The sequence below is a fragment of the Amaranthus tricolor genome, chromosome 7 (genome assembly GCF_026212465.1).
Source record: "Amaranthus tricolor cultivar Red isolate AtriRed21 chromosome 7, ASM2621246v1, whole genome shotgun sequence".
NCBI classification, from domain to species: Eukaryota; Viridiplantae; Streptophyta; class Magnoliopsida; order Caryophyllales; family Amaranthaceae; genus Amaranthus; species Amaranthus tricolor.
The window spans coordinates 7,517,066-7,536,293 of NC_080053.1; the positions used below are offsets into that span (position 1 = coordinate 7,517,066).

Consider the following 19,228-nt stretch of genomic DNA (forward strand, 5'->3'; position numbering starts at 1 on the left):
TTTAAATTTTATATGGACATAGATTGCGTTTCAGTCTTCTTTTATGTTGTAAGACCCTTTGTTTGATTTAAAGTTATTAAGTTATTTCTTAGTCGTTAAGCCTTACATTTATTTTATTAGAAATAGATGTGGCGGTAACACTCCCATGAGTAGGTTTTGGCTCATGTTTTTCATTAAAGGTGTTTTCAAAAGTCCGACCTATTCTGAGGGTGTTACATATTTTTTACAATTATACAGAATAAGTGGGTTTATTTAAAATTAAACCATAGTTAAGTTTATTTTCCACAGATCGAGCAAAGGTTGATTTATTTTTAATAATTTATCCCAATTTTTCCTTTATTTTAAGTCTCTTATTTAAACACTTTTTAAAGTGTTTGTCTTTCTCTATGGTTAGAGTAGGGAAATTTGTTTCTTATTAATATAGGAATTGTATATCATTTTTCAGGGGACGAATAGGGTGTGTGGGAAAATGGTGAGATCTTATTATGTTTCTAGTTCCAAGAAATTAATAAAATATGTTGAATCCTAAGGGTTGTGGGAACCCATAGGTGGGGAGGGAAGTATGCTATTGTAGCTGAAATTCAAAAAAGAACTTATCATGTTTTGTCTCGTTTTATTTCACACTTTATTATTGTTTATTTACAAGTTGCAAAAGTTGACCTAAGAGCAATTCTAAAAAACTATTTGAAGCGTATTTGAAAGCCTTAAAATGGCTTTCACAAGAAAAATAAAAATCCGCCAAACTCTGTATTTGTTCTCTTTAGAGAGTTTCTATACTCTTATAAACCTTCAAACATGTATCTTACTCAATATTTGATAATTTTAATTTACATATTTGGGTCTCCTTTTGAATTTGGTGATCGAACTATTCAGAGGGATGGAGAGATTGACGGGGATGTAAACCATCTCATACAGGCGAGTTGGATCAAGTGGCGTGCAGCCACCGCGGTACTATGTGATAGGAAATTTCAAAGCAGGTTAAAAGGAAAATTCTACCGGGCGGATATCAGACCGGCTATGCTATATGGGACTGAATGCTGGCCCGTTAAGAAGTCTTTTGAACATAAATGGAAGTTACAGAAATGCGTATGCTGAGGTGGGTGTGTGGGCACATTGATGGATAGAATTAGGAACCAAGAGTTTAGAGACAAACTAGGAATAGCCCCTATTTTGGGAAAAATGCGCGAAAATAGATTGAGATGGTTTGGACATGTCCAAAGAAAGACTTTCGCCGCCCCTGTGAGGAGAGTAGAAAGTATTATTGTAGAGGGCAAGAGGAGTCGAGGAAGACCCAGGAGAACTTGGGACGAGCAGATAAAAATGGACTTGCGGGAGCTAAACCTCTCCAAGGGCCTGACTAGGGATAGGGGTAGTTGGAGGCGTCATATCCATGTATTAGATTACCGATGTCCTTGTAGGTTTCTGTCATCCGGCTCCTCCCGTTCCTTTTATTAGTTTTCGTGTCCCCTTTTATTCTGTAGGTGGGTCTACCTATATCATTTTATAAGTCTTTTCTCCTATGTAGCTACATCTTCGTATTTTTCTCGAGCCGGGGGACTCTTTTGGTCGCGCTCTCCTCCATGGGTATGAGTTGCCGCCGTCCTTCCATCCCCGAACCCTGTCCATAGTTTTCTATATACGGGATATACTGGGTTGGATGATGATGATGATGATGATTATAATAAAAATAGACATAGAATATTAGAATTAAGTATTTCATTCCATAATCTACTCAAACGGTTTCCTACCTGTTCTGGTGTAAAAAATAAAAATCAGGATCAGACTAGAAACCATAATTAAGAGAAAATAAAATCCGACTAAATCATTAAGACATACTTAAATTACAGATTGGTTCAATTTCATTTGCAATTTAAACCAATCTACTCAATTTATTTTCGTGCGTTTTTCTAGACTTAGGGGCTACCCCTAGTTTGTCCCTAAACTCTTGGTTCCTAATTCGATCCACCAATGTGTGCCCACACATCCACCTCAGGATACGCATTTCTGTAACTTCCATCTTATGTTCAAAACTCTTTTTTACAGGCCAACATTTGGTCCCATATAGCAGAGCAGGTCTGATTGCCGCCCGGTGGAATTTTCCTTTTAACTTGATTGGGAATTTCCTATCACATAGCACCGTGGTGGCTGCTCGCCACTTGAGCCAACCCGCTTGTATACGATGATTTACATCTTCGTCAATCTCCCCTTCCCTTTGAATGATCGATCCCAAATACTTGTACTTGGTCATACTTTTAACAAATACTTCATCAATGGACACCTCTGGTTCACCTACCGGTGCTATCCCACTGAAGTCACAGCGCAAATACTCGGTCTTCGTACGACTAATGCGCAACCTTTTACCTTCTAAAGCTTCCCTCCACTCATCCAATTTATTACCAACCTCCTCTTTAGTTTCTGCTACCAGCACTATATCGTCAGCGAATAGCATGCACCACGGTACCGTCTCCCAAACAGATTTAGAAATCTCTTCCATAATGACAGTGAAAAAGAAAGGGCTTAGAGCCAATCCCTAATGTAGTCCAGCTTTAACCGGAAAAGGCTCTGCTATCCCCACCGATGTTTGAATGTTAGTCGAAACTCTGTCATACATATCCCGTATAGCCTCCATGTACACTGAATAAATACCTCTAACCTTGAGGCAATCCCAGATGACACGTCGTGGTATGCTATCATATGCTTTTTCCAAGTCAATGAACACCATATGTAGATCTTTCTTTCGCTACCTATATTTCTCCATCAGTCTCCTCAAAACATGTATTGCCTCAATGGTTGACCTTCCTGGCATAAAACCGAATTGGTTCTCTCTAATCACCGTTTTCTATTTAATTCTCCTCTCTATCACTCTTTCACAATATTTCATTGTGTGGCTTAAGAGTTCGATACCTCTATAGTTCCCGCATACTTGCGCATCGCTTTTGTTTTTAAACAGAGTTATTAGTGTGCTATTTCTCCATTCTTCTGGCATCTTATGTGTCCTCAAAATAATATTAAAGAGAATAGTCAGCCAATGAATGCCCTCTTCTCCTAAACCCTTCCACACCTCAATAAGGATGTTATCTGGCCCGACTGCCTTTGTTCTCCCCATCTTCTTGAGAGCTTCTCCTACTTCTTCTGTGGTAATATCGCTCGTTGACCCATATTCCAGTGGTCTTTGGACGTCAGAAATTTGATTATCAACCTCCTTTGGCCCCCCTAGACTCATTGAGTAGCTGAGAGAAATACCAGAGCCATCTGGTTTTGATTTCCTCTTGTTTCAGGAGAATTCGTCCTCCCTCATCCTTGATGTGTTTCACTGCCTCTAAGTCTTGCCGCTGCCTGGACCTAGTCCTTGCCTACTTAAATAGTGTTGTGTGCCAAGTTTCGTGCAAAACAAACCAAGTGAACTCGTGGGAGGAACTTTCGATGGTGCATGAATACGCGTTTGCACTTAGGAATCCACGTGGATTCCATGTCATCGATACATATTGGGCATGCTTTTTTCCCTTTGTTCTTATACCCCGATAAGTTGCCATATGCCGGAAAATCATTAACGGTGCATAAAAGCATTGCACACAAGGTGAACTCCTCATTAGCATATGCATCAAACACGGAAACGCCTTCATCCCACATCTTTCTCAAATCCTCAACGAGAGGTGCAAAATATAAATTTATGTCATTGCCAGGTTGTTTAAGACCCGAGATAAGAACCGAAAGCTTAATGTACTTACGCTTCATACACAACCAAGGTGGCAAATTATAGATCACTAACAGTACCGGCCAAGTACTATGTTGAGAACTAAGATTGCCGAATGGGTTCATTCCATCCATATACAGTCCGAGCCTTAAATTACGAACCTCATCCCCAAAAGTCTTATGCAACCTATCAATACTCTTCCACTCCGGAGAATCAGATGGATGTGTGAGCAAGTGACCTTTCTTCACCCTATCTGCATGCCACCTCAAATTAACGCATCTTTCTTTATAGAAAACAAGCGCTTGAATCTAAGTATTATTGGAAGATACCACAATACCTTAGCCGGGGGCCCTTTAGCATGCCGAGCCCCTTTACGCTTGTAGCGCGATAACCCACACCTAGGACACTCTTCTAAGTTCTCGTTTTCATTCCGATACAATACACAATCATTCGGACACGCATGAATCTTCTAGTACTCTAAGCCGAAAGGACACGTGAGCTTTTTAGCATAATATGTCGACTTTAGAAGTTCATTTCCCTCAGGAAGCATCTCATTTAACGCTTCTAATAATATTATGAAACTAGCGTCACTCCAATTGAACTTTGACTTAATGTTGAAAATTGTCAACACTGCTGTTAGTTTGGTGAACTTTGTACATCCTGGGTACAAAGGCTTTTGAGAAGCCTCTGTTAACAAGTCAAAAACACGAGGACGTTTTCCTAACTCATCCTCGAATCCCTCCATCATCTCATCAACACGATCCACATCCTCATCGATATTCTCTTCATCTATCTCATACCCATCAACATGATCTACTACATCCTCATTGACATCAGCCACGTTATTGACGTCATCAACAACACTTTTCTCTTTGTAAACTCCCTCCTCACCATGCCAAACCCAAACATGATATTGAGGCCTAAACCCACGTCGAAGTATGTGCTCCCTAAAGATATCAACACTATCTACCTTTGATATCTTGCCACAAGTGACACATGGGCAATAAAAACCAACCCCCCTGTCCTAACTTGATGTTCAACCGCAATACTACAAAATTCTAATACGCCATCAATAAATTCTGACAATTCAGTGCTTCCTAATTAGTGTGATTAATTAATTCAAAACAAAATTAATACTTAACTTTTTAACATATATACTTATTTATACCAAACATATTTAACCCTAAAAATATATACTTAGAATAATTAACATTGTATACTTCATACTTCATATACTTCTTATTCTAATTCTATATAACCAAACATATTCTAATTATATACTTCATACTTCAATATTAAGCACTACATTGTAAATAAAATCATATTCAAAATATAAATAATAAAATTAAATCATTTAACCTTAGAAATATAAGTATTCTAATTCTAATAATTAAAGACAAGTATAACAACAAACCACATTTTTAACAAAATATGCAAATAATTAACAAACCACATAAACCACATTCACAAATAATTACTAAATATGCAAATAATTAACAAACTACATTTTTAACTAAATTACTAAATTACAAGTGAAACAATAAAAATATAAACTTGCAAATTTACAAAACAAATAGAAATTACCTTGATTTCGTGGGTTATGTAATAATCTACAAAGAAAAAAAAATTAGCCCTAATTTTCGTATGTATTGAACTTGCAAAAAACTTAAATGTTTAAGAAATTAAAAAGAGAAATAATACCTTAATTCGTGAGTTTTGAAGATGAACAAGACCAAATGCTTTTGGTTTCAAAGGGTTTTGAAGAATGATGAACAGTAGAAGTTGTGGGAGAAGAAGAATAGTCGAGCAGATGATGAACCAGTAGGGTTTATGAAAATTCGAAGTTTGAAGTTCAGAAGAACAATCGTTTGAAGTTTGAGAAATTTCGAAGGAAGAAGAAGAGGAAATGATGTGCGTGTGTTTGTGATTTATGAAACAGTAGGGTTTATGAAAATAGACGTTAAAAGGCGCCTTTTTAAATTGGTCAATTGCTGCGGTCAAAGCAAAAACCGCAGCATATATCCATTTTGCTGATTTTTCAATGTTTTATTTGCTGCGGTCATACTAAGAACCGCAGCATATATCCATTTTGCTGATTTTTCAATGTTTTATTTGCTGCGGTCATACTAAGAACCGCAGCATTTCATTTCTTCAATGCCTTATTTGCTGCGGTCATACTTAAAACCCGCAGCATTTGTTGAATTTTTTTTTTGCTCAATTTTATTTTCTATTAAATGCTGCGTATAAATAAAACCGCAGCACATGTATAGAAGCAGATACATTTTTTTCCACTAGTGCCTCCCCTTTTGTGTCAAGCTTCCGATACAAGTTCTCATAACCACGATATTTGCCTCTGTTACCTCTTTTTCTTTGCTGCCCGCTTTGCTTCTTTATAGCTCACTCTCTTTTCTATCCTATCCTCCTCTTTCGTGCAGGTCATAAGTTCCTTAAATCTCTTGTTTTTATCCTTTATCTTCTTTTCCACCTCATCGTTCCACCACCATGATACTTTGAACACTTTTGGTTTACATGACGACACCCCCAAGGTCTCTTTTGCCTCTTTTCTAATGATTTTTGCCATGTTCACCCACATTTCATTCGCATCTTCTGACTGACTTGGGAAGCCCAATAACTTATCTTGCTTGACAGGGTTGTGACCATATCCCCTTTGAGTCTCCCCTACATGATCTTTCCCCTGGACTCGACCTTCTTCTCTACGATTTTCTTCCTCATCTTGAAAACCAGTACTAAAAGCCTATGTTGGGTGGGTATCTTTGTACCCAACACCACCTTACAATCCCAGCATAAGGCCCGATCTCCCTTGCGCACTAAGAAATAGTCAACTTGGGTTGCATGCCCGCCGCTCTTATATGTGATCAAATGCTCATCTTTCTTTCTAAAGATCGAGTTTGCTATAACCAATTTTTTTGCTAGCACAAAATCCAGCAAATTCTCCCCACTCTCATTCCTTGCCCCCAAACCAAACCCTCCATGTACCAAGTTATAGTTGCTTGCATCTCTGCCTATATGTCCATTAAAGTCTCCTCCTAAAAAAACTTTCTCATCTTCCGGGATAGTTCTCATGAGGTCTCCTAGGTTATCCCAGAACTCGCACTTCACCTGCTCATCGAGCCTAACTTGAGGCCCGTACGGACTGACAATGGATATGATATCTTCCCCCACTACTATCCTAACTAGCATAATCCTGTCAATACACCTCCTTACTTCAACCAATTACTTTAAGATATCATTAGACATTAGGATGCCAACCCCGTTACGTCTGCCGTCCAGACCTGCATACCACAACTTATATCCCTTTATACCTTTTGCTATTTGCCCCTTCCACCTAGTCTGTTGCACACACGCTACATGAATCCTGTATTTAGAAAGCTCATTGGCCAACTCCAAGGACTTGGCTTCTAGGGTACCTATGTTCCAAGTCCTCACTCTTAGTTCTAGATCCTGCTTACGTTGGCCCCCCTGACCCCCTCTCCTTGGACCTGACCTCAGGTGACCAATTATTGCTTCCTAACTTTATACTCAACTATTACGGACTAAGGTAAAAGGTTACAATCAGATCACTAACAGAGATCAACACAAAATAAACAAATAGATACACTAAATAAATAAGTAAATAAATAATTAATTAAATGAAAGAAAGATAGAACACTATTACACTAATAAGGCAAAGATAGAACACTAAATAAGTAAATAAAGCATGGACTAATAGATCAAAAAATTAGGCAAATGCATCAAATTGAAGCAACAAATAACAACATAAGATTAGCAAAAAAACAAGAAAATTAAGGCAAAGAAATCGGCAAATCTTTGATTATGCAATGTAACAAAAGACTATTCGAAAAAAGCAACAAAATGCAGCAAATACACCAAATTCTAACCAAATAAGAAAATATTGTCTACTTGCTCATAACAATTCAAAAAATACAGCAAAACATCAAATGTTAACATAAGTGAAAAATACAGCAAAGGATGCAAATACATTAAATACACCAACAGCAAAGAAGTCAAAAACAGATCAAAGCAGCAAGTGAATATAAGAAAATAGACAAATGAACCAGATATGAAAATATAATGTCTTCGAAAACATATCAGAGAAATCGAAAAAATAGACCAGAATCCAGATATACAACAAACAATGATAAAATGAACCGAGTTAAGAACAAAAATCGCTAACGAGCAGTGCTAAGAACAGATCAGACATACAAATTACTAAGCTGCGCAAGAAAATGAAGGCAAAAAGTGTTAAGAACAGATCAAAAAATTTAAAAGCGCTAACGAACAAAATCGCTAAGAAAAAGAGACCTTCAACGGTAAAAGAAATTGAATACATCAAACCCCACTAAACAGAAAGTAAGTTTTGTCGGATTCAAAATCCACCAATCACCATTCTTTAGGTTTATAAATCTTTTCTTCTTTTCATTTTGCATTAGATGTAAAATAGGTAAAATTTAATTAAAAGAGATATTAGATTGAAGAATAAGATAAAAATAAGTAGAGGATATAAAAAAAGTAGTTTTGTAAGATTGATACGGAACTTGAAAATAGATATTCTACGCAAATTAAGTTAAAATGCTTTTTTTTTTCCATTCATTTTCTACTTCTCTTTTCTGTATTTACAAAGCTTCATAGAAATAAGAGCATAACATTTACAAAATAAAAATAAAAAAAAAAAAAAAAAAAAAAAAGGAGAGCTAAATTAGTTAAAACCATAAATATATAAAGATTCTTCAGGCCCTTTCTAAAATTTATTCACATATTCTTTCCTTGGCAAGAAAAACCATTTATATACAAGGATGAACAAAAAAAGCAAACTACCTAACCTAACGTACATCAAACAGCATGGTCAAGCTTTTCCCATCACAGCCGCAGACTCCACTGCACCCCACCATAGACTCATCCTTGCAGTGCAACCTCACATTATCCAAAGTTTCCCTTCTCGAGCCACCACACATAATGCAGATGAACTTTGCTGGAACGATTTCAAAATCCGGAATTCCAGCACACCTAGTGTGCTGCCAAACACCGCATACATCACAGGCCAACATTCTTTCCCCATCATCATCACGGGCCCCACAGCTGCAATCCACCGTCCAACGCTCGATGCCTCTTTCCAAACAAAATCGACCCAGCCCATTCTTCAAAGGGCATCTTCCCTGAAGCCTCAGAGTTACGAAGAAGGGAAACAGGAGCTTGACCTGGGTGGAATCCTCTACACCTCGATAGTCAACCAGCTCTTCCGCCTGGAATCCTTTAAATATTACATAAACTTCCTGAAAAGCCTTGGATGCTTCACGTTTAAGGTCTGAAATGGTGGCACTCGGGGAGAGGGCAACAAGTTCCGGAGGTGGCTTCACAGCATTCACTTCTGATTGACGCTCAGGAAGCTCCACTTGGCAAAAAATGTAAATAGCAGAAGGATTCTCAAGGGATATTGTGGACTCAGGCTCATAGTTCTTCAAAAACTGCTTGCAGTCGAGAAGCCTTGATGCTGCGCTGAATGCACACTCCCTCTTCCCTTTGTTTCCAAAGTCCATCATCGTCTGGGGATGAAGTAGACCTTCGTACAAAACTCTCAAGTCACGCAAGATTTGTTCTCGGAAAGGGCTGTTCGAAACAGAAGGATTTGCACACCCCAAATTTTCTTGAAAAGAGAAGTTTCCCAACTCAACTCTGTAAAGGAATTTCAAGTGAGCTTCAGAAGTTTGTAATAACTAAGAATCTTTAACTTATTGATAAACAAACAAAATAGTTACCTATACTCGAGTGCACCAGTATCAGGGTTACAACGAGCATGAACAGTCATTCCATCAGAAGATTGCTTGCCACCAAGTTCCTTGAGACAGTAGTCCAGTAGCTCTGGGGGACCCGCTTTACAAACAGCTCCCCTCAGAGTACGCCAACTCACCCAGTTGGAACCTGTGACCGCACGTAGAACTTTTATCATTGCAACCTCGACCCGTTTGATGTCAATTGCCGTCCATGCACAAAGTATTCCAGGAGCACAGGACCGACGTCTCTTGAAGGTGTCTTCACTGACAACGGATGGTTTTTGCACATCATGCAGTAGACTCATTATAAAGTTAAATAGGTCTCTTACATTTACAAGTTCTCCTTCTGAGAGGGACTGATAAAAAAATATCAAGTCCTGAATGTGAGTACGTGGCTTCCTCCCTTGACAGATGAAGCATGACAGAGGCGTACTTGCGAGAGTTTCAACAGCCTCAATATACGCTTCTTGAGTAAGAGCAAAGCTTCCAAACCCAAACTCATAACCCCAGTTCCCATACCATGGATGCCCCTTCGTGATGGCATGAATGAGTCGATACTCCAACCCATACTTTTTGGATACATCCATGACACTGATCTTTCTGTTGATGTATGCAAAGCAACATTGTAGGGTCTTAATAAAATAAGTACAAGATCCGGTTAAAAAACATTGATTAGCTATGCTGATATTAGAAATTACAAACCTCGCCCAGTTTATTCACTCAATCAAAATTTAAAAATAATCCAGAATACACTAACTTCTATAATTTCAGTGATTATAAAACAAAATATAATTCAAAACCTACTACATTTATTTTTATTTAATACACTGAATTTCGTAAAGAATTTTTAAATATTGTGAATGACAACACGGATACAGCAACTAATTAACAATTTTCATAAAAAAGAAAATCCAAGATACTCGATCAAAAAAGAAAGAAAATAGTAACCAGAAAAAGGTGCACTATAGTGCATCAAAATTATGTGACTAATGGTCAGAACAGATAATAATTTTTTATAGTTGCTTTTCTCAGCATAGGAAGGAAGATATAAACACCTAGCACTGATCAACCACAAGAAAATTTTCTTCCATGGAAACTGAATATACTCAACAGTTTTTTAAAGCAACATATGACAATGGCTAAAGCTGCAAAAGACATTAAAGAATGAAATAAAAGAAATCCAAATTCAAATTCCACCAAAATTTGAAGCAAAAGAAAGCTACTATGTGTAACTTTTAACATCTTAATCACTTCTTTTTCAAGTTTTCCATCCTCATGAAGGTACAAAAAGGTAAGAACACCATGTAGAGTCCTAACCTGACTCCAAGGTATTTACACAGGCGATCCCAGAAGCCCATAATATCAGTTCCTGAAAGCACCCTTGAACCACCTTCTCTACCATTAACTCTAAGAAGGTGTCCATATCCATTAGCATGAACTACACCGTGCAATAGATGAGTAGTATCCTCCAACTGGTGATAAATCCAGTCTTCAATATCATCACAAGTCATTACATGGTTGCATGTCTTGCACCTATTAAAACATAAATAATAAGATCACTATTAAGACTTTTCATCATTCACCAATTCAGTAGAAGTGTCTCAGATTTATGTCCACTGCCACAAACATACAATGCATTAAACAAACTAAAAATATATTTAATCACATGATAGTGTAATCACAAATCAGAATAGTTTTTAGTCGACTGGTAGACAAAACATGCACAAACATAAGACATTTTTCTTCCATTCTTGCAACACTACAAAATGTGGACAAATAAAAATAACAACGCATACAAAATAGCCAGTAGCTCAAACTCAACTTTAAGAGAACAATACAAAAGTGTAAACAAAGACTCCCTTAACAGTACCTAACTATTAAATGCAAACTAGATTTATCAACGAGTGCCATGATTTATATATTTTTACCAAATTACCAATGGCAATGATCACTTGATACTCATTCACAATCATAATTGTAAAATTATCTCATACTTTTGGAATATAATAATTCTGCTCTACAATCAACCTATTTGAATCCTTCCAGGGTAGAGTCAAAGGTTTCGTGACAGACAGATCCACATTGACATCGAGGTCATAATCAACTCCAGTTGAGTTCATATACATAAACATTGACAGAGACAAAGAGCAATGTCTATCTATATCTATATGTTCATACAAACTCCCACTGTTTTGGTATGCTCATACAAATTCTTTTTCTTCAATCCACTCTTCACTTGTACTAATTATTATCCAAATCATCTATTGTACCCCTTGTACATTAACTGAACATGCGTCAACATACAAATTTTTTCCCACTATTAACAAACCAACATACACAATTTATTTATAAAATAGGCAAACACAACATCCTTATAAAATAACCAATAAGAAGAAAAACTAGCGTCTCATAACCATCAAGAAGCGAAATAACTGTATTTGAATCTAAGTCCACTTAGACCAACCACAATGATGGTAAAAAAAAAAAAGAGATGAAGAAAATACTTTTTTACCAAAACAAATTGGGTGTACATGCAAATTAACCCATTAGTAAAACATAAAAATGAATTCCCAAAAAAATAAAAAAAACATATGTATTAGTACCCAATCTTTAAATAGTACCCATAAATTATGTCTTTTGGGTTGAAATACCCGATCTTTAAATTTCGACAACCTTGTCATTGTGTCCCCACGTTTTTTTAATGAAATTAAAAAAAATGTGCTAGAATCCATTTTTATTATACAATCAAGAATTATTATTAAACTAAAATTGTTAATAATAATTAAAATAAAATAAAATTAATATATTATATTTAAGTAAGATAAAATTACTTCTGTACAAAAATAGAAATAGATTGGGTGTGCATGCAAATTAGCTCAGTAGTATTAGTAATTAGTAAAAGATCAAAAAAAGAAATCCCAAATCCCAAAAACTAAAAGAAAAAAACGTATGCCTTAGAACTAGTCACAAATTATTATTATTATTATTATTATTATTATTATTATTATTATAGTAAATAAAAGAACGGTTCAAGTAAATCATCAAACAATCATATGATAAGTGCATAATAAATTCATTCAATGCCACAACCGCAAGTTAAAACCGTAAAAAAATAAATAAATAAATAAAATAAAATAAAATCAATATGAAGCACTCCACCTTCCCATGAATTGGCCACGGTCCCTTTTTCCTCAATGCTCGTCCGATATAATTAAGTTATTTATTTTATTTCATCTACACAGTTCTCTCCTTGGCACATTGACAACAAGTTTTGCCTACTTAAAAAATACTCCCTCCTATTCGGCTTAAATGTCTCATTTGACTTTTCACACTTGTCGAGGTAACATTTTAACCCTTAATATCTTAAACTATTCTTCATTAAAAATTATAAAAAGTTGATATTAATAATCCTTGTATTGAGACAAATCAAACAAGATCCCACATGACTATGTTTTAACTTATAGATTAAGAATAAAATACAAATTAAGAGTGATAAGTGAATAGTGCCAAAAATCAAATGGAACATTTAGACTGAACAGGAGGTAGTATCAATATTATACTCTCTCTGTAATTTTTATGTGTTTTATTTCCTTTCATGCACATGACTCTTTCTCTCCACCCTCTCTACACGTTTTAATTTATAAATTAAAAATAAAATATAAATAAGAGAAAATTGTGTTGAATAATGTGAAAACTCAAGGGGATGCATAGGCCTAATAGCAATTTTCATCAGCCAAGAGAGTAAAAAACATAGGATGAAAATAAGTAGCTCACCTAGGTTCAGCAAGATGAATCGCATCTCCACATTTAGGACAAGGCTTCACATACCCACCTAGTGAATTTTCATCTGCTTTAACTATAAAATGATACCTCTTTGTGCAAACAGGGTGCCCACCCCATCCTATATAAAAATTAAACCTAAATTAAAATCATTTTCCAATTAAAATTTATGAATGTATAATTAATTTAGAAAAGCAGAAGATGTTTGGTAAAGGATGACAAATGAATAGTAGGCCAATTTAACCAATAACTTGTAATTTTCCTAGTAAAAATTTCTTTTTCTCAAGATTCTTCCTGAGCCAAAGGATTTTCTTGGTTGCATTCGGCGTTATGCTTGTAGGTTATTTTTTTTATTTTTATTTTAATCATAATTTTTTAACGAAAAAGACAAGGTTGGACAGCCACTTTTTATGCCTAATTAGAGTGAAATTGTACGAATTTATTTATTTGTTTGTTATTGTAAAGGGTCCGCAGTGGAAGACGTGTAACATTGGAAATTTGTGGATAAACCAAAATCCAAAACAGTCAAAGATACTAGTCCAATTTTGTTTGACAATTTTACCCTTAAATGAAATGAATATTAAACGGCAGGTATTACGGAAATTAGCGATCCACTGGACTTGCGCACAAAGCTACTCAATCACGCATTAAGTGAGGTATACAGTCACTCAACTCAATCCCTTCGAGCCACCTGTCATCATTAAACGACACCGTTTTGTCCTCCTCTTCATCACTCTCACCTCCCCCCAAAATATCGGGCCTTAATTTCTCGCATATCTACTAAACTTTTTATCTATATACATAAATTTCTCCATTCAACAAGGAAACGACACCGTATAATGCACTGTTAAGTATTAAATACTATTTCCATGCAGAAACACCGCCCCGTATAACACGCTTGGTCTGTCACCTTGTTCGAGTCACCGAGTCAACTCGGTTGTAAATCGTTCAAAAAAAAGCAACAAATGGACGACACACATATAAAGCTAAAAATACGAGAGTCGGTTGCAGACTCGAACATGTTTGACTCACCAACAACGCGGCACTGGTCACAGTAAACAGATCTAGATCTGGCGACATCTTCTTCAACAACATCGAGAGAAACAAAAACACCAGGAACTGAGTCATCTACCGAGTCACCAACTCGGAAACGAACCTGCCACGTTACGAGATGAGGTAGAAGAGATGAAGGAGAAGGAAGAAGCGCGTGGCGAGCTAGGAAAGCTTTAACGTTAGACCTAAATGGACCTCCAGAAAGTCTATCACCAGATTCCGGTACCGGAAAATTCAAAAAATCGTATAACTCGGCCGTAACTCGGCGCTTCATCCGTTTCAGAGATCTAGCGTTAACCACCATTGAAGAACAGAAAAAGCTTAGACTAGTAATAGTACTTCAGATCTGAGGAGAATAAAACAGATCTGGGCAACTGATCAGGAAAAAAGCGACGAAAATGGGTGAGGGAGAAAGAAAGAAGTGACGATAATGATGTTAATTTTTTTCCTTTTTAAAAAAATTAATTGGAAAATATTTTTTTCTTAACGAAGAAGAAAGGGCATGGCGGTTTGTTTGGAAATAGGAGTAGATTTTTTTGAATAATTATTTTTTTGTTGTGGGGGAACGCAGGAATGTACGAATTTAATGCAAGTTAATTGGGAGAACGGAAGATTAAAATGAAGAAGGGAAAAGTAAATCAATGGCTCTTTAAAATATTTAGGTGATAAATAGAAATGAGAATAACGGACTACCGCATGTAAAGGCGTTTGCTTCGGTATTTCCAACCCTAGGTTTAATTAGTCACTACACTTTTTTTTATTACGTGTTAATACTTGCTCATAAGAATTATTCTAGCAAATTATGAAACATGAATGTTTTATATAGTAAAGATATTATTTTATTAATTTTTAAATTTGATGGAGGAAACTAGAAATTATAAATATTAAAAAAGTATTGAAAGAAAGTTAATTTAAAAAATATGAGGATCATAATTAATAAAAAATATTTTTATTATGTTAGTTGGAAACATATGGAGACCATAAGCAAAATAAAATGTAAAAGTGATTGGAAAATATGTTGTCATCCTTTTCATTGTCCCTTCACAATTTATATATTAAATTTTTAATATTGTCCTTAATGATTTCCATAACTCTGTCTCTCTAACTTCTCTATGGAAATATGCTTTGAACTAAAATTGAACATCGAAACATATAATTGATGAATTTGATCACCTAATTAATTATTAATTGAATGATCAAGTCGATTTGGTTGTCTCTGACACTACTGAAGATGTTATTGCTTTTAGGGCTAAAATAAACCCTAAAAACGTATTTGATGTTTGTAAGCATGTTATGGTTTTCGTTTTTTATAGAACTAGTATTGACATTTTGATGCTGGTTTTTGTGTTGATGTCTGCTGCTGATTTACAATGATCTTTTGTTTATGTTTTTTGAAGTGTGTGGATGTTTCGTATATGCCCCTGATTTATTTTGGTATTCTGAAATTTTGTTCTTGTTTGCTTTCATTGGTTATGTTGTTGTTCTGGAATTTGTTTATGTTGATTTTTGTATACGCCCCTGTGATGTCAACTTTTTGAAGATTTTAGACCTCTAATTTCTAAATAAATAACTTTAATTACTTGGTTGAGTAGCATTTGTTTAACTTAAACACATCAATTGATTTTCTGTTCATGTTTAGTTGCTTCATTTGGTGATGAGCATTCTAAAATCTGAGAGGATTCACGACCTCTGTGATGAATCAGGGGGCTTTTTTTTTCTGAAATAATGTAAAATAATAAAGTGACTTAGAAAACATGAACATTAATCATTGATATGCATTGTGGTTGACAATTTGTTGCTTCTAAGTGTTTAAAGTCATATTTTTAATGATGACCAAAACAAAAATTAAACTGAGGGGCTGTGGTTTTTATCATCCTTAAGTTTCTTCAATTGCTTCATCATATGCTTCATGATTGATTTATGAATTTTGTGCAGCATCCTCATTCTCTGTTTGTGTTTGTTGCTAATCTCTGTTTGTGTTTGTTGTTGATCTCTGTTTGGGTTGAGAAACGTAACAGCTTCTTTAACCAGTTGTGTTGGAATTCTTACTTGAATCCTTGTCCTTCCATTATCCTGTTGTACTTTCTTCCTAAAGTGTGGTTGTATGTAGTCATTACACCCCTTAACCTTTAGGATCTCATGTAAATGGTGTTGTAATGAGATCCACACATTAGTTAAGGTCTTTGGTTGTAACTTTCCGAATGCATCTTCAACTGCTGTGATTAATTCTGTCATGTTTTTGGGCATCTTTTTATGCATTAGTGATTGTATGCTCCTAAAGAAACCCAAATCAAGAATGTTACAATCCGGACTGTTTGGAAGGTTGTTGTGTGAGAATGAATGTTAAACCCCCTTGCCTATTATATAGTTGCCAAATCGGATCATCATTTGTGATATGAACTCTTGCATTATCTTGTTAAATAAAAATAATGGACGGACCTTCACTTGGCCATTTCCTTAGTATAACTGGAATGAGTTGTTGTATAAGCATACTCCTATACACCTCTTGAGTAACTAACTCGGTCGGTTAAATCTCTATTGATCCCCTTGGTCGATTTTTTGAGTCTCTTTGTGTAACAGAAGCGGCAATCTCGATACATAATTAACATTAATGATAATATTTGCAATAACAATGCGGAAGTCTCAAAGTGCCGATTTGCTAAAAGCTTTTAAAAACTAAAAGCTTTATGACAAACGATAAAAATATTACATCCGAGAAGGCAAATGAAGTGAATAAAAAAACTAAAAGCTTTAAGACAAACGATAAAAATATGTCGTTTGTTCCAATATCATAATAATTAAGAGTAAATACGTCAAGATCATCAAACATCAAGTGAATAACAAAATGCAGCTATGTCCTCGATAGCATAAATAATTGATAGTTGCGGCCTGGATCAGAACCTGAAACTAATTCCTATAAAAATGCTACCATCCATAATACGGGTGACAGTCGGTTGAACCGTTCAGCGTTTAACGCCGAGCATAACTCCCTATCCAACTTAAAATACAAAAATTGTACACAATATTTACAAAATAATATTTAAAGTACGAACTTATAACTAATTGATACCACTGTATAATTTTATTATATTCTTTATTGTTTTAAACTTTTAAGTCATTAAGATACCATTCTCAACCTTGGCAGAAGTACGTTACTGCCACTTATACTATCGGTAATCTTAATACTTAAGTAAGTTCACTTGATTAATACTCATAACCGTACCATGCTTCATTGCATCAACACTAGTCAAGTTTATCACTGATCAACAAGCAAGCACAACAATATGACACCTGATATATGTAAGGGTCTGGCTAGATTAGAGCCAAAACCCTATATCTAACTATGGTGGGGGTCGTCACCCCACCAATGTTTATGCTCGAGCTTCTATAGGATAGGTAGCCCTATATCTAACACCTCATTTATACGTGCCGGCTAACACGGGCGCCGGAATTTTATATGCCGGTCCATGGTTCGACATTACCTTATTATCAGGGTCATTCAACCAATAATCAGATAATTTCACATAAGTTCATCACATTTTCATTATTACATGCTAACTTTGACTTTATTCAACTAAGGTGATAACTTCTTTATTTAATATAGTTACTACTATAGACTTAAATTTTATCTTTAGGCCCTTGTAGTTCATAAATTAATCTTTACTCATTATATTTTATTTATCACTCTATGTTTAATAGTTTCCTCATTTATCAGCAAAAAATACTTATTTTATTAATAGTCTCCACTTTTAATATTTTCTACTGGTAGCTAATAAAATTTATTTTTCTGAAATAAACTCCTAAAATCGATATTGCCTAACTTAGAATCTATAACATTTGGGAAAAAAATTAATAATTTAAGACGAGGAGGTTTAAGAGAATTATCAGTACGAGAATGATCTTAAATACACATAGATATAAAATATTTTCAATTTAATATCTCTTCTTTTCCTTTTCTTTTAAATTAAAAAAATAAAAAAAAATAAAAAGAATAATAGGAACCAGTTTCACGCATTCCACTGTTCATCATCATCTTCAACACAAAAAAGAAAAAAAATCAAACCCTTCTTTGCCTTCTCAAAACCTTCGAACCCCATACCTCTCATCTCGTCATTCCTTGTCTTCGATTTTCAAAGAAAAACGCAGCTCTACCCATCTTCTTAATTTGATTTCGAAGCAACAATGTTCTCAACCATCTGATTTTGCGCCTAGTTTTTTCAAGAAACGTAGTCCTTTTCTTGATTTTCGAAGGTGACGAATTGAAGCCCATTAGGTATAATCTCCTCGATTTTTTCTTTGATTTTTCCAATACAGTATTGCAGCATTCATTTTACCTGTTCTCTGAATTCGAACCTCAATAAGTGTAGAAGCAGTCGAAATTTCCCTTCCTTGACCCAGATTCTACCAAAATGGTGGAGGTTTGAGTGAGATTTGGTCCCGATTGATTAAACATCAAATCCGAGCCGGAAAATCAAGCTTTGAATTTGAATTCTTGTTTCTTGCTATTGTAAATAGAAGATAATCCTTCTTGATTTCTTTCCTTGTTTTTCCTTAATAATTATGCTCTTATTCATATACTTTTCCTTGTATAATCTTTCATTCATGTGTTAAACCCTAAATGTTGTTGAATCTTGGAATGTGTATGAGTTAGTTAGATGAGTTATTAATTGGAAATTCATGGAAAATGTGTTATTAGTGAGTCATGTGAAGATGAGAATTTAAGTGTGGACAATGATTTTAGTAGTAGATTATTTGAAGGATTTAGTTGTGGTTAGATCAGTGTTCTTGGATAAAATAATAATCTTTTCAAATTATGGTAATGGTTAAATGTTGATTGATTGGTTGTTCTTGAAAGTATTTAGGGTTCGTGTGGAAATTATTAGCTGAATGGATAAACTAGCTGAGTCCTTTT

At 35.2% G+C, this 19,228-nt stretch overlaps 1 protein-coding gene across 1 annotated transcript; it reads right to left on the reverse strand.

Annotated features, from left to right (window-relative positions):
• Positions 1-8,279: 8,279 nt before the first annotated feature.
• LOC130817634 (PHD finger protein At1g33420) lies at positions 8,280-15,112 on the reverse strand. Its single transcript, XM_057683461.1, has 5 exons — positions 14,296-15,112; positions 13,258-13,384; positions 10,801-11,016; positions 9,469-10,083; positions 8,280-9,385 (listed from the first exon to the last, which is right to left on the reverse strand). Exons 1-5 carry the CDS (start codon positions 14,618-14,620, stop codon positions 8,536-8,538), a joined length of 2,133 nt encoding a protein of 710 aa, XP_057539444.1. The 5' UTR covers positions 14,621-15,112; the 3' UTR covers positions 8,280-8,535.
• Positions 15,113-19,228: the final 4,116 nt, after the last annotated feature.

What these genes read in the sequence shown, in the direction of transcription:
- LOC130817634 (XM_057683461.1), bottom strand. Translation starts at nt 14,620, where the DNA reads ATGGTGGTTAACGCTAGATCTCTGAAACGGATGAAGCGCCGAGTTACG. An exon ending in TGACCAGTGCCGCGTTGTTG is followed by an intron (nt 13,385 to 14,295) that starts GTGAGTCAAACA and finishes ATTTTTATATAG; the next exon opens with GATGGGGTGGGCACCCTGTT. An exon ending in ATTCATCTTGCTGAACCTAG is followed by an intron (nt 11,017 to 13,257) that starts GTGAGCTACTTA and finishes ATGTTTTAATAG; the next exon opens with GTGCAAGACATGCAACCATG.